The 14,643-nt window shown below is 42.3% G+C and overlaps 1 protein-coding gene across 1 annotated transcript in view; it reads left to right on the top strand.

Annotated features, from left to right (window-relative positions):
• Window positions 1-9,427: 9,427 nt before the first annotated feature.
• DEPTOR (DEP domain containing MTOR interacting protein) overlaps window positions 9,428-14,643 on the top strand; it is a 127,420-nt gene continuing 122,204 nt past the window's right edge. Inside the window, exon 1 of the mRNA XM_070392688.1 lies at window positions 9,428-9,698. Within this exon, the coding sequence (XP_070248789.1) occupies window positions 9,580-9,698 (119 nt within the window). The 5' untranslated portion in view covers window positions 9,428-9,579. The remainder of the gene's footprint in view (window positions 9,699-14,643) is intronic.

Raw genomic sequence — 14,643 nt, 5'->3', positions numbered from 1 at the left:
CCAGTGTCAAGAGGAAGCCAACATTTCTGGGGGTCAAAAGGCCCTGCATTCTCCTGCAGTAGACAGGCAAACTCACCCCTGTAAGATGTGTAAACCTCCCACTATGTGTTCTCTAAGGCAAGATCTTACAGTAACCTGAATACAAACTTTTAAGAGAAGAGCTCATCATCCTATATAATAAAAAGCTAATAACCAAATAGATCAAATGGGGGAATGACCGGTTGCTATGGCGCACACTGACCACCAGGGAGCAGATCTGGGCTCATGGCTGGCAAGTGCAGGGGCGGCAGTGCTAAGGACCCCTCGGGGAATGTCCGCCTGCCGGCTTAGGCTAAACCAGCAGGTGGACATCCCCCGAGGAGTCCTGGACTGCGAGAGGGTGCAGGCGAGCTGAGGGACCCCCCCTCCAGTGCACAAATGTCGTGCACCAGGCCTCTAGTATGCATATAAGTTCCTCGATTAATCTCTCCTCCACATCCCCAAACCCCCACAGCACCCTCATCCCCACCTTCCCTCTGAAATTCCTCAGTCTGTTCCATGGTTCTATGTCTCTGTATCTATTTTGTTCATCCATTTATTTTGTTCATTTGTTTCCACATATGAGTGAGATGTGATACTTATCTTTCTCTGACTGGCTTATTTCACTTAGCACAATATTCTCCAGGTCCATCCATGCTATTGCAAATGGTAAGAGTTCATTCTTTTTTTACCGCCACATAGTATTCCATTGTGTAAATGTACCACAGCTTTTTTATCCACTCATCTGCTGATGGGCACTTGGGCTGTTTCCAAATCTTAGCTATTGTAAATTGTGCTGATATGTTTTTATTGTTTCTAAAACTGTAAAGCTATAAAGTTTACTAAGATATGATTTAGGTCATCATTAAGCAGAGCACCCAGCATATAATGGATCTCCATATATATGTTTGCTGAACAATTGAATGAATGAATTGTAATAAAGTTTACCTCTAAGAAGGGGAGTGGAAGAGGACATCAAAAGAGATTTTTGATTTATCTTTAATGTATAAGTTTTAACACTGAGCATATTCATGCATTAAATGTGTAATTAAACACATTAAAAATATTTTCCTCAGTGTTACAAAACCCAATGTTCAGACAAACAACTTCAAATGCACAGATGATAAATCATTCATGAATAGAGTAGAGAGAGAAAGGGAGGGAAAAGGGAGAAAGCAAGAGTTGCTCATTTTATTTTGTGGCACATATTGAAGGGAAACAAGAGTAAAAGGAGACCAATAAGAGCCCAAATGAATGATGAAGGTGGCTGGGTATGAGAAATAATTTTTTAAATAGAATGGGCAACAGTGGCTATTTGATTCGGCATGAGGATTAGGAGAGGGGAAAGAGGCAATGATGAATTCTAGGTTCCTGTATGGGCATTTCCTGCCATGTACAACATAGTATAGGAAGGATAGGAACAGATTGGGGTGAGATGGAATGAGTTCTGGTTTTGATATGTGGAGATGGAGAGGCCATGGGAATATACAGGTGAGGACATGCCTTGGACTTCGATCTAGAGATGATGCAGGTTTTCTGGGGCTCCAAGGACCTGAGGGTCTGTGACCCGCTGTGGGTTCTTGGCTTTTCACAGGAAAGAATTCAAATATGAGCCAGCATAGAGTTTAAAGTGAAAGTGAGTTTATTAGTGAAGCAGTGAGACTGAGAACAGGCCACTCCACCGACAGAGTAGCCCCCTTTAGCAGAATTTGCTTCCTTTATTGAGGTTCATTTAATCAAGAGTAGGGTATTCAATAAAGGGAAGGAATATGCAGGATCTGCCTGGGAAAGAGGCAGAGTTTCGCAGAGGAGCTCTGCAGGCCATTTTGTGTCCTTATATGGGCTTTTCATTTCTGATCATGGCTGAGAGGGGTGTGTCATTTAGCATGCTAATATATTAAGTGGGTGTATAATGAGGCTAGGGGTTACCATGAGGTGAAATCAGTCACCACGTTGGATTGAACTTCTGGTTTTAGGTTATAAATTGGTGTTCTGGGGGTGGTCTTACTTCTTGATAGTTCCAGTAGCTTTTATTGATTGCAGCTGTTCTGCCACATACCCTATCTCAGAACTTGGAATTTGAATAAAGGTGTGGCCAGGAACTAGAAGATAAAGCTTTTATTTTATTTTTAACATTTTCACATTCCTAGAAAATCCCTTTTATTTTTCTTTTTTTGTTAATTCTCACTGGAGGATATTTTTTCCATTGATTTTAGAAAGAGTAGAAGGGATGGGGAGAGACAGAGAGAAAGAAACATCCATGTGAGAAACACACTCATTGGTTGCCTCCTGCATGCACATCGAACCCTTGACCCTCCCAATCACTGTGCCAAACTGGCTAAGGCTAAAGATAAAGGTTTTAAATGCTTGTATAGGGTAGTAATAATTGTGCCTATGAATGAAATCACCCAGGAAGAGGGTGACTTACAACTGAACACTGGGCTGAAAATGAAGGTTTACCAACATTTGAGGTGGGGGGAAAAATAGAATAAAGTAGCATCTTGAAAACGATATTACTTTATGTTTACATAAATCACTCTGGATAAAGAAGTTCTGATTTACAAGATTTATTTAATTCTATGGGAAATAAATTCTAACTTCCTTTGTTAAATAAGCCTCAAAGGCATTGCTTATAAAACAAGCAGAATTTTCTCCACTAGATGGTGGTATTGTTTTGTTTCACAGAAACACTGCCCTAGAAAAGCGAAGGAATATCTATTCAGGGGTCCTCAAACTTTTAAACAGGGGGCCAGTTCACTGTCCCTCAGACCATTGGAGGGCCGGACTATAGTTTAAAAAAAAAAAAAACTATGAACAAATTCCTATGCACACTGCACATTATCTTATTTTGAAGTAAAAAAACAAAACGGGAACAAATACAATATTTGTATTTGCATGTGGCCCGCGGGCCGTAGTTTGAGGACCCCTGTTAAATATTTACTGAACTGCGTACCCTATATATATTATCTCATCCAATCCCTACAATAGTATAAGTCAGATCATGACAATCTTTGTTCAAAATCCCCCAGAGAATTCCAATCTTTAGAGTAAAAAGAAAAGTCCTTACTAAGGCCCTTAAAACCTTATACAATTGAAGTATCCATCTTATATAAAAACTGCTGTTTGAAATTTTAACCCTGATAGTATGGCTTCTGTCTTAAATAATAAGGAAAATAAGACTACTCCCATTCCAGAGAGGCCGTAAACTATGCCCCAGACAGAATTGTCAGTGCTGACACCCAGACAGTTGCTAGGCCTTGAGATATGGTCTCATGGCCCCTTTCTAGCACGCAGGCCTTCTTTCTCAGAAGGCCTGGAAGTCTCATTCCAAATTTGGGAGACAAAGGACTGGAAAAAGTATAAATAAAGAGAGTTTCCTCCATATTGGGGGCCCAGAATTTGAAAGACATATTTTTCTCTGGGCCTGCACAGAATTTAATAATAAAATGTAACTCCTGTAGTCGGTACTGCAGTTCAGCCTTTGCTTCGGCAGGGTGCTATAACTGTAGTCGCTGGCCAGCTTAATAAAGCCTCCTAAATCTTGATCTGAGTCCCTGGTGGTCATCTCCACGGGTCGCCCCATTACACAATCTCTATTATAACCCCTCCCCCACATTCTCTAAATTCAAAGGCTACACTTCTGCCTCAAGGCTCTTCTGTTTTTAAAATAATCTGATTGAGATATAAATTAAGTAAAATAAACTGCACCTATTTAAAGGGTATAATTTAATGATTTGACAAATGCAGAACATTCTCATTGAGGCAGGATAGTGAGAAGCCAGGAAAATTCCTTGGCAGGTGGAATGGGGAAACAGACAGGTAGCTTATTCAAACTGGCCTCAGGCAGCACCCTACTCACCTGCCTTCTTCACCCTTGCAGGGTCACTCCCTTAAGCATCAAGCCCTCAGCACAATGAGGTTCTGATCAGCATTAAATAATCTTAGGAACAAAGCCTTTATCTGTTGACCCCAGGCACAGAGTTTTGCTCAAACTACAAATAATATCTAGGCCGCGTGTTTCAGATCCAGGCCCAGAAAAGCAGCAAAACCGGATGAAGCGATGCTGTGGTTGACCTCAGGACCAGATGCATTTACCAACAACTAACACCAACCAATCAGTAGAGACCACACCCTGACTCAATACACTCATTTTGGTGAATCAGCGTATTAAAGGACACACCTGTAAAGCTGATGAATATTCTATTGAGATCCTACCCCGAGGCTTCCCTAAAATTCCAGCCTTTAGAAAACTGATAAAAACCCTAAGACAACAGACACTGCACATGCTCTCCCTGAAGCATGCCCCCTGCCTTCTTTCTCCTAAGCTCTAAAGTTCCTACTAGACTTAAAACCAGGGGAGCAGTGGGCAGCTCCAACTTGTCTCTGGCTAAACCCCCTGAACCTGGCTCCAAGGTCTCTTCTTTGGCCTCTGTAACTTGATTCCTGAGGCCACATAGGCCAGCTGTCTCACTTCTGCCTCTGAGACTTTCTTTCTGAGCAGTCCACTTGACTCTTCTCTTCCGGTGTATTTTTGCTTTGTATGCTAAGTAAACTTCTTCTTGTTTTAGAGTTATTGGCTCTGAATTCTTTCTTTGCTACACTCAAGAACTGAGAGCCAACATCAGCATTACACTCATCACCCCAAAAAGTTTTCTTAGAAAAAGAAGGAATATTTATTAAATATGAACTGCTATGTACTTTGGGTTTGCTTTACTTTTTTTTCTAGTTTTTTTCTTAATTGTTGATTTTAGGCCTTTCTTCTTTTCTAATATAAACAGTTTAAACTATAAATCTTCCTCTAATCTCTGTTTTAGTGGTATCCCACAAATTTTGAAACATTATCTTTAATTATCACCCATTTGAAATATCTCCTAATTCTGTTTGTAATTACTTTTTCCCCCTGAATTGTTTAGGAGTGAGTTGTATTTCCAGATATTTGTGATTTCCTAGATTGTTTCTGAGGGGCAGTAGAGTGTATCATCCAAAAATATGCCTCTTTCAGATATTATTTTAAGCTGATTACTTTTAAGAAACAAAATACTCAGAAAGAACCTTTGATCTTCCCCCAAAAAGAATTTAGATAAAGGATGAGGACCTCCTTAATGAAGGGAGATATCATCATAGATAACTATAGCTTAACCTGAACTAGTGTGTGATAAACAGGGAGGAACCTAGCAAAGCCTTTTATCAAAGTCTTCTCTGTGTCCCATTGTTTCAAGATGACCCAACAAACATTTGTTTACTAAACTTTAACTCTTTACTCATCTCCTTTTAAATTGACTTCCTTTTGAAGTCCTAGACCCCTATCGTCCCCCTCTTTAGTTCAGAATGACAGATACACCTCATTATGCTTCACTTTCTGGTGAATTTTAATGTGAAGTCCTTGTGATTTTCTCCTGTTAATATGCCTTATTTGACCAGCCAGCAGAACAAAGAGGAAATGGGCAAAGTTCCCCTATCATTGTTTTGTTTGTTATTTTTTAGAAATTTATTAATTATTAGAGAGAGACAGGAAAAGAAGAAGAGAGGGGAAAACATTGGTTTGTTATGCAGTCATCATTGGTTGAATCTTGTATGTGTCCTGACCTGGGATCCAACCTGAAACCCAGGCATGTGCCCTGGCCGGGAATTGAACCCAAGACCCTTCAATGTATGGGCTAACACTCCATCCAACTGAACCACATCAGCCAGGGCAGTTTTGTGTGTTATTTTATTTTATTTGTTTTTTATTGTGTGTGTGCGTGTGTGTGTGATTTTAAAATTTCATTTTTATTTTGCTAGTATCAGTCTTTAATGGATTGAATACACACACACACACACACACACACACACACAACTCCTGGTCCCGCCCCACCAAAGTTTGAGAAGCGCTGGTTCCAGAGCACAGAACAGCCAGAAGGCATAAAGCAGATAAGTCAGGTGAGCTGGAAGAGAAGGCATACATTTAATAGTTTCTATCTGTAACAAGTGCATTCATTAAGTTGTACTTAATAATCTCAGCAACCCCATGGGATTGGTGGTATAGTCTCTTTTTAAAAAAATATATTTTTATTGATTTCAGAGAGGAAGGGAGGAGAGAGAAAGAGAGAGAAACATTAATGATGAGAGAGAGAGAGTCATTGATCAGCTGCCTCCTGCACGTCCGCCACCAGGGATCAAGCCCACAACCCAGGGCATGTGCCCTTGACCGGAATTGAACCTGGGACCCTTCAGTCTGCAGGCTGACGCTCTAGCCACTGAGCCAAACTGGCTAGAGCGGTGGTATAGTCTTGACTTTACAAAGGAGGACAAAAAAACTCAGAGAAGATAATGAACTCGCCCCAATGGAGCCAGGAATCAAACCAGGCTGTCTTTGAATTTTCAGTCCCTCTAAGATCTTCACATTGGATCAATTGTCCTGTCAGTGTCCTTCTCTTGTCTGTCAATACCTATGATCATAGTTCATTCTGGGACCAGCTGTTCCAGAGCCCACGGTCCTGCATTGCTTCTCACATGTCTTCAGCAGTCAGTTCACTCATCTTTTACTAAGTCAGAAAAAAGAGTCTGTTTTCTAACCCAATGGAGCATGGTGTGTCTCATATGTCAAAAAGAAAGGTTAAAACAATATCAGCAACCGCTTCCTCATTTCCCATCCACACACACACACACACACACACACACACACACAAACTTTGCAAACGCGTAAAATAAGTTCTGCTCTCTCCCTCTCACTGGAGTAATCAGGTATTTTCCTGACTTGAATTGCTTTCCCTTCTGTTAATGTGCTTTTAAAAAAATAATAGTTTATTTTTATCATAAACTTTTATGGTGAGTTTTTTTATCAAAAACTTTTTCTCAGAAACTATTAATCAAGAAAGCATTTTACAAGACATTTTTTATTTTTATTTTTCAAATAAAGAAAGATGCCCGAATTCAAATGAAAACACGAGTAGATTTAAAAGGGAGAAAAAAAATCAAAGATATTCATGATAGTGATATGATTTACAATGGGAGGCAGAGCTTTTGGATAAAACAACGTGTTGCTTGAACAATGAATACTTAGACATGTGTACCAATTCAATGCCTTTTCATTCTGCAATTTCAAAAAGCTTAAAATCATTAAATTAAATAGAGATTTAGTGGGGCCAGGTCTTCTCTTTTCTTCATTTTGAAGGACCAATAATTAAAAAATTAATTAGAGGTAACTTGAGAAAAAGGGTTTTGTCTAGCATCATAAAGAGAACAGCTATCGAACACGTTTAGTATACATGAAAACTTTACATAATGTTATTTAATTTAAGCCACATAACATCCCAAAAGGTAGGAATTTTTTTATCCTGCTTTATTGATAGGAAATTGAGGCCCAGGGAAGTTAAGTAACTAACATAAGGCTGCTAAGTTAGTAATGACGAGATCAGAAGAGAAACTGCATGTGTGAGTGTGAAGCCCATGCAAACTCTTGATATTCTATTTTTCGGGATTAAAACATAAGCAAAAACCAGCTGTTATACTCATTAACTCTGGGATCTCTACTTTGTTAAATGACTTTATTTGATGCAGAATGAGGGTCTTAGAATCACATTCACTGGGAACTTTTTCTCACTTTGTCTACATGTTTGCATTGGACTATTTAAAAAGTTAAGAAATGTAGATAATTTCTTTTGGCAAAAGAGTTGCCTAATATTCATTGTTGAATTCAGGAGGCAACTGGACAATTGTTCTTCTTCTGTAGTGTGGTTGAGGATGGGAATCTACAGAAGTAGGGTTTGAGGGCTGTGCAACTTTTTAGGTGTGATATTTGGGCAAACTAGTTCATCTTTCTATGCCGAAGCCTTTCCTTTGTAAATTGACACTATGAATACCTAACTCTCAGGCTTTTTGTGAGAACAAATTAAATAATATAAACAAAGTGCTCAGCACCATGTAAAGCACAGAATAAATGTTCAATGAATTGTTGCAAATTTTAAGTTAATTTAAGTAGTGATCTTGCAGCATGTTGGAAAAGGCTTTAGTGATCTTTAAAAACAAAATGCCAATAACAAAACCAAACAATAAAAGCAGTAAGCTTTCAACACAAGAGTATAAATACTCTTGAATAGCAGAACTGATATAAAATATACAAAGAAAAGCAGTTGATTTTTAGCAGCCCTCTCATTTTCATTTTTATCCTGTAGACTTCTATATATAGGCAATTGAGAGATCATGTTTTGCAAGATATTGCTAATTTAAAAAAATAGTGTCACATTTATTTGTTGTAAGGGTGCAGAGATTTGTATTTATTCAAACACTGTAACAAACTGCACAAACCTTCAATACACAGATAGTCTTTTACTACAATGACTGCTGCCATTACCGTTACTCCGGTTTACCTGTAGACCAGGCTCTGACCCTGCATGAGACATGAAAATAGGACGCTTGGCATTAGTGAAAGTTCCTTCCCTATTCCCTGAAAGGTTGACAATACCATTATATCCCTATTTTAAGAGGCAATCTTTTTTAAAAAAATTTTTTTTAATTGATTTCATAGAGGAAGAGGAAGGAAGGGAAGATAGAAACATCAATGATGAGAGAGAATCATTGATCGGTTGCCTCCTGCACGCTCCACAATGGGGATAGAGCCTGCAACCCAGGCATATGCCCTTGACCGGAATCGAAGCTGGGACACTTCAATCCGCAGGCCTACTCTCTATCCACTGAGGCAAACCAGCTAGGACTAAGAGGCAATCTTTTAAGCACACAACTTTGAAGCCAGAATGTCCTGGGCTTGATTCTTCCTGCACTTAGCTACTAGCCTTGGACAAGTTTCTTGATTTCTCTGAGCCTGCTTCCTGATATAAAATGAGGACAATATCCGTTTTATGGCTTCTTTTGCATTAATTAAGGAAGGTAACAATTACCTGAAGCATCTTTAATGGAGCACCTCTCAACAAGTGGTACCCACAATTGTTTTTATTTTGTAAAAGAGGAAACTGAGAATTATTTGTAGGCGTGGAGCTGGATCCCAGATCTATCTGATTCTTAGGCCAGCGTTCTTTATTGATTACAACATAAGATAAGTAAATTGTCTTTGATAAAGGAGATTAGGGCGAAAAAATACTTTATTTCTCCATGCCCTGCAGTGACCTGTAGATTCTTTATCGTTCGCTATTTAGCTATACTGTTATTTTTTTTTTTTTACTTTTTAGCAATTTGGGGCATGGAAAGTATAGTCAAAATACCTTCACACTTGTTCAGTAACCTCCCAGCCTGTCCTCAGGGTCCCACAGCACAAGCTCACCTAATCCAACCTTCACCAGCGCACAAAACGCATCAGCGGTGCCCCACCTAGATGTTTATATTTTCCTCCCTCGGCCACGCCCCCCGACCACGCGGGGCTCCGGCCACGCCCCCAAGCTGGAGTTCCAGGAACAGACTTGCCTAGCACCTCAGCCTGCCCACAGGGATTCCCTTCCCAGCCAATCGCGCGTGAGCAACGGCATTGCCCCTAACAAATATGGCGGGCGAGGCCTCGGTGAGGGCAGACTGATTTAACACCCAAACCCGGCGGCCAGCGAAGACAGTGGTAGCGACACGGCCCCGAGCATGGAGGGCGGCAGCGCGGGCAGCGGTGGCAGCGACAGCAGCCCCAGCGGGAGTGGCGGGGCGCAGCAGAGGGAGCTGGAGCGCATGGCTGAGGTCCTGGTCACCGGGGAGCAACTACGGTAAGGCGTGGGGCAGTGCCGGTGGGCTCGCGGGGGCAGTGCCAACCTGTGCCCGCAGCAGTCCCGCGCGCACGCGCCGTGGCTCGTGGCTTGTGACTCGCGTGGGGCTCCGGCGCGGCTGCGGGCGCGTGGGTCGTCCCGCGTGGCGCCCTGCGGCACCGGTGCCCGGTTCCAGAGGCGGACGCAGGCGAGCGGGTGGTGCGCCCTGCGCCCTCAGACGCGCTGTTGCCCAGTGCGCGCGCTCCCTCTTCCCAGCCACCTGGGCGCTGCCAGGCCTCCGGGTTGACAGCTGGTTCCAAATCCGCCCAGAGAGCCAGAGGGGTCAGTGTGGGGGCCCCCCAGCGGCCCCAGCCCCCATCTCTTCAGGAACCAGTCCAATGATCGTCTTCATTTAAGGCTTTCTTTTTTTGCTGGCAAGTCTTGCTTCATTTCCCCGAGCCTCAGCATTTCGTCTGTAAAATGGAGCTAGCTGATCACGGCGACTCTCTTGAAAGGTGGTGTGAGGGTTAAACTGAGAACATTTTTGAGACACTGTACCTATCCTGAAGTAGGCAAGTCCTCCTCAGCCGTCATATAGGTCCGCAAGGGGGCGTGGAGGCACCTTGTCCCGCTGCCCTGCTGCGGAGTCAACTCCCCCAGCGCGCACATTTTGGGCTGCTGAGTCCATTGGCCTGGCTGCTGCAAGAATTAGGATTTGAAGGGTCTCACCCAGGACAGTCCGTTTCCCCCCAGAACTAACCCCACCTTACCATTCCCATCTCATCCTGGACCTTCTTCTTGGATGCATGCTTGAGAATTGCACTTATGGTCTGACCGGTTTTGCAGCTGCCCTTCTTGGGGTCATAAATCAGTTTGCTAGGGAAAAACCCTGGTTCTGCAGCGTTTGAGCCACAAGTTGCCTGCCGGTCTCTAGCCCCGGGGGAACGACGCGCACACTGGTTCCTTCTAGTTCTTGATTTGAATCTCCAGGCTCCTTATGGTTTTCTAAATGCTGGGTTTCAGATTTGAAGGAGAGAAAATCTTGCAGAGATTCCTAAGGTTTGGAAATCACCCTGCTTGCAGCACTTAGATTGAGGAAGTAAATATTGGAAGTCAGAAATGAGTTTAACGTTACAAAAACTGCCCATTTCTATTCCTTGATGATTTTTTAATGCATAGCCAAATTGAAGTGAACAAAACCTGGTTTCCCTTCATCAAGAATATTTCTCCTTGAAAAATTAAAACACAGTAAATATTTTATAATTCAATCTGAAACTACATAGTCTTTTTAAAGTCCTCAATTGGATACATATAATTTCCTTTAAAATAATAAATTGCAAAAAAAGAAAGAAAGAAAAGAAAATGATAAATTGCATGGTGCCTGCCTTCATCCAATACTTACTTTGACCTTCAAAATGCAGCTTAAATGCTCCTTTCTGGAGGGTCCCCAGAACTCTTTACTCCCATCCTCCCTAGGACCCCTCCATACTACAGCAGGTAGGAGGGCCATGCTTAGCATGTTGGTAAGAAGATAGAGGGTTCTCTCTCACTCAAGAGTTAGACTGGGTTTGAATTTCTGCTCTGCTACTTCTTAGCCAAGAGACAGCATTTTGTTTTGATAATGACTTTAAGCCAGTGTGAGTCCTGGGTTTGCCACTTACTAGAGTGGGATCCTGGACCAGTTTCTTAACTAAGAATGATGGGTAATAATGGAACCTACCTCACAGTGCTGTTTGGGGGATTAGATAAATTAGTGCTTAGAACAGTGCCTGGTATATATGTAGTAAGTACCAGAACTGCATTAACTATTATAGCTCTGCAACCGTGGACAAGTTAATTTACTTCTTTGAAACTCTTTCCTCCTCTGAAATGGTAATGAAGATAAGTACTTCTTGGACTTGTGAGAATTTGCCCCTGGGCTCCAAGTATTAATGAACATTCAACAAATGGTTGCTGGAATTAATTAGTATTATTAGTCTCTGTGTGTCACCATATGTGACTTCCAGCCAAACAAGGTCTGGCACAGAGGACTGGGTGGTGGTGAAGATCGCAGGTATAGAAACAGGCTGCCTAGGCTCTTATTCGGCCTCTGCCTTTTACTAGTGACTTTGGGACAATGTACTTCACTTCTCCATGCCTCAATTTCCATTCCTTTTGCAAGAATTTTGTGGGGATTAAATGAGATGCTATATATAAAAGGCTTAGTAAATGTTAGCTATTTATAGTCATTGCTTTTTCAAAAATTCTCACCTGAAGATATGTTTTCATTGATTTTTTTTAGAGCAAGAGGAAGTGGGTAGAGAGAGAGAGACATCAATGTGAGAGAGAAACATCCATAGGTTGCCTCCTGTATGCTCCCTGACTGAGCATGGAACCTCAACCTAGGTATGTGCCCTGACCTGGAATTGCTCTGCAACCTTTTGGTGTATGGGATAACATTCCAACCAACTGAGCCACCTGACCAGGCCTATAGTCATTGCTTTTTAAAATCTCATCTTAGCACTGTGCCTGGAACATAATAATTACTCAATAAATATTTGAATGACTAGTGTGTGTAATTAAATATACTACTGTAAATACAGTTAATATAATATCCAGCCCAGCTGGCATGGCTCAGTGGTTGAGCGTGGACCTATGAACCAGGAGGTCACAGTTCAGTTCCTGGTCAGGGCACATGCCTGGGTTTCAGGCTCAATCCCAGTGTGGGGCATGCAGGAGGCAGCCGATCAATGATTCTCTGTCATCATTGATGTTTTTATCTCTCCCTCTCCCTTCCTCTCTGAAATCCAGAATTTAGGGATTTAAGTGGCCTTTGGCCCTGGCTTCTTGCCTTATAAAGGAGTGGGCATGCAGCCATCCTTGCTGTCACACTTGGTGTTACGCCCCTAGCTGCTCTCTCACAGTCTGATTGTGGGGACTTTGTGATGTGCAGCTTTCCGACCTCTAATTGCTTCACACATACACAAATTCTTCTTTGCCTTTTTGCTTATTCATTACTTTCTGCGTCACCAAAGATGAGGTAAATGAAGATGATAAGGAAAGAGGAAACTAAGGATTGGGATTTGAAATACAACAATTGGTTTCCTCCCTGGCCAGTGTGGCTCAGTTGGAGCATCATTCTCTACAAGAGAAGGTGGTGGATTTGATTCCTAGTCAGAGCACATGCCCAATTTGTGGGTTCGATCCCTGGTCGGGCACATGTGGGAGGCAACTGATCAATGTTTTTCACATCAATGTTTCTCTTTCTCTCTCTCTGAAGTCAATAAAAGGTTGGCTTTCAGGCCCAGCTCTGTGAGTTTTATTTATTTAATATTTATGTATGTATGTACATATTATTTTTAACTACCTTTCTGGGGGACAAGTCAATTAGGCATTCTGAGTCTTAGTGCTCTTACCTGAAGAATTGGAATAATGATATCCTCCCATATAAGGTTTGTGGTATTGGATCCAATGGAATATAACATGGAAAGGAACATAGCGAAATAAATCAATACACTGATTAGTTGTTATGATTATTATAAGCTCCAGAGGTGAAATGAGGACTGTCCACACTCCTGACCCTTTGGATAGAGCAGGTGGTTGCCTGAGGACATGAAATCAAGTAACAGACTTAAAAACATTTCCTGCTTCCTTTCCCAGCCTGACTGAGGGCTTCTTTTCCTAATCTCTTCATGCTTCCCCTTGTGAAAATTTGTAAACAAATTTTCAAACAAATTTGTAAACAAATTTGTAAACAAATTTGTAAACAAATTTTCACAGCAGCATCTATATATATAAAAGCCTAAGTGACCGAATGACCATTTGACTGGTCGCTATGACGTGCACTGACCGCCAGGGGACAGATGCTCAATGCACAGGACTGGGCTCTCTCCTGTCTGGATTGGGCCTGCAGGGATGGGGCCTGTGGAGATTGGGCCTGCAGGGATTGGGCCCCTCCTGTTTGGATCGGGCCTGCAGGGATCGGGACAAACCCAGCTATTCGAACATCCCCCGAGGGGTCCCAGATTGCAAGAGGATGCAGGCGAGGCCAAGAGACCCCACCCTGTGCACCAGGCCTCTGGTTGTACATAATAGCCAATCATATAAATAACTCAAATGTCCATCAATTGATGAATGGATAAACAATGTGTGGTATATCTACTCAATGGAATACCTTCTATACTAATAAAAGGTAATATGCTAATTAGACCGGGAGACCTTCTGGGAGACATTCTGGATGTCCTTCTGGACAAAGTCATGGTGGCAGGTCTGAGGCAGAGACAGTTAGGGCGATCAGGCTAGGAGGGGAGGGCAGTTGGGGGTGAGCAGGCCTGCAGGCAGGTGAGCGGTTAGGAGCCAGTGGTCCCAGATTGCGAGAGAGATGTCCGACTGCTGGTTTAGGAATCAGGCCTAAACCGGCAGTTGGACATCCCCCAAAGGATTCCAGATTGGAGAGGGTGCAGGCTGGGCTGAGGGACACCCCCACCCACCGCACAAATTTCGTGCACCAGGCCACTAGTCCTATATAATAAAAGGGTAATATGCAAATTGTCCCCTCTACCAGGAGTTTGACCAGGGGGCGGGGCCTGCAGGCCAACTGCCCATAGCCCCTCCCCCCAGCCGGCCCTGCCCATAATCCCCCACCTGTGCATGAATTCGTGCAGGCCTCTAGTTTGACAATAAAAAAAGTGCTGATATAATGCTACAACATGGAGGCCCTTGAAAACATTATGCTAAGTGAAAGGAGTTAGACACAAAAGGACACATACCATTTATATGAAACTTTCAGATCAGGTGAATCTTTAGAGATAAAAAGTGGTTGCCTGTGGCAGTAGGAGGGTGATGGAGAGTGATTGCTGATGGGTAATAGAATTTCTTTTTGGAATGGTGAAAGTGTTCTAAACTTGATTGAGGTGATGATTTACATAACTGTGGATATACTTAAAACCATCGAAATATCACATTAAATTGATGGAGTGTGTGGTAT

Source organism: Myotis yumanensis, unplaced genomic scaffold, assembly GCF_028538775.1.
Source record: "Myotis yumanensis isolate MYYU_CA2020_CCGP unplaced genomic scaffold, mMyoYum1.0.hap1 SCAF_15, whole genome shotgun sequence".
NCBI lineage: Eukaryota > Metazoa > Chordata > Mammalia > Chiroptera > Vespertilionidae > Myotis > Myotis yumanensis.
This window is presented reverse-complemented; position numbering and strand designations above follow the sequence as displayed.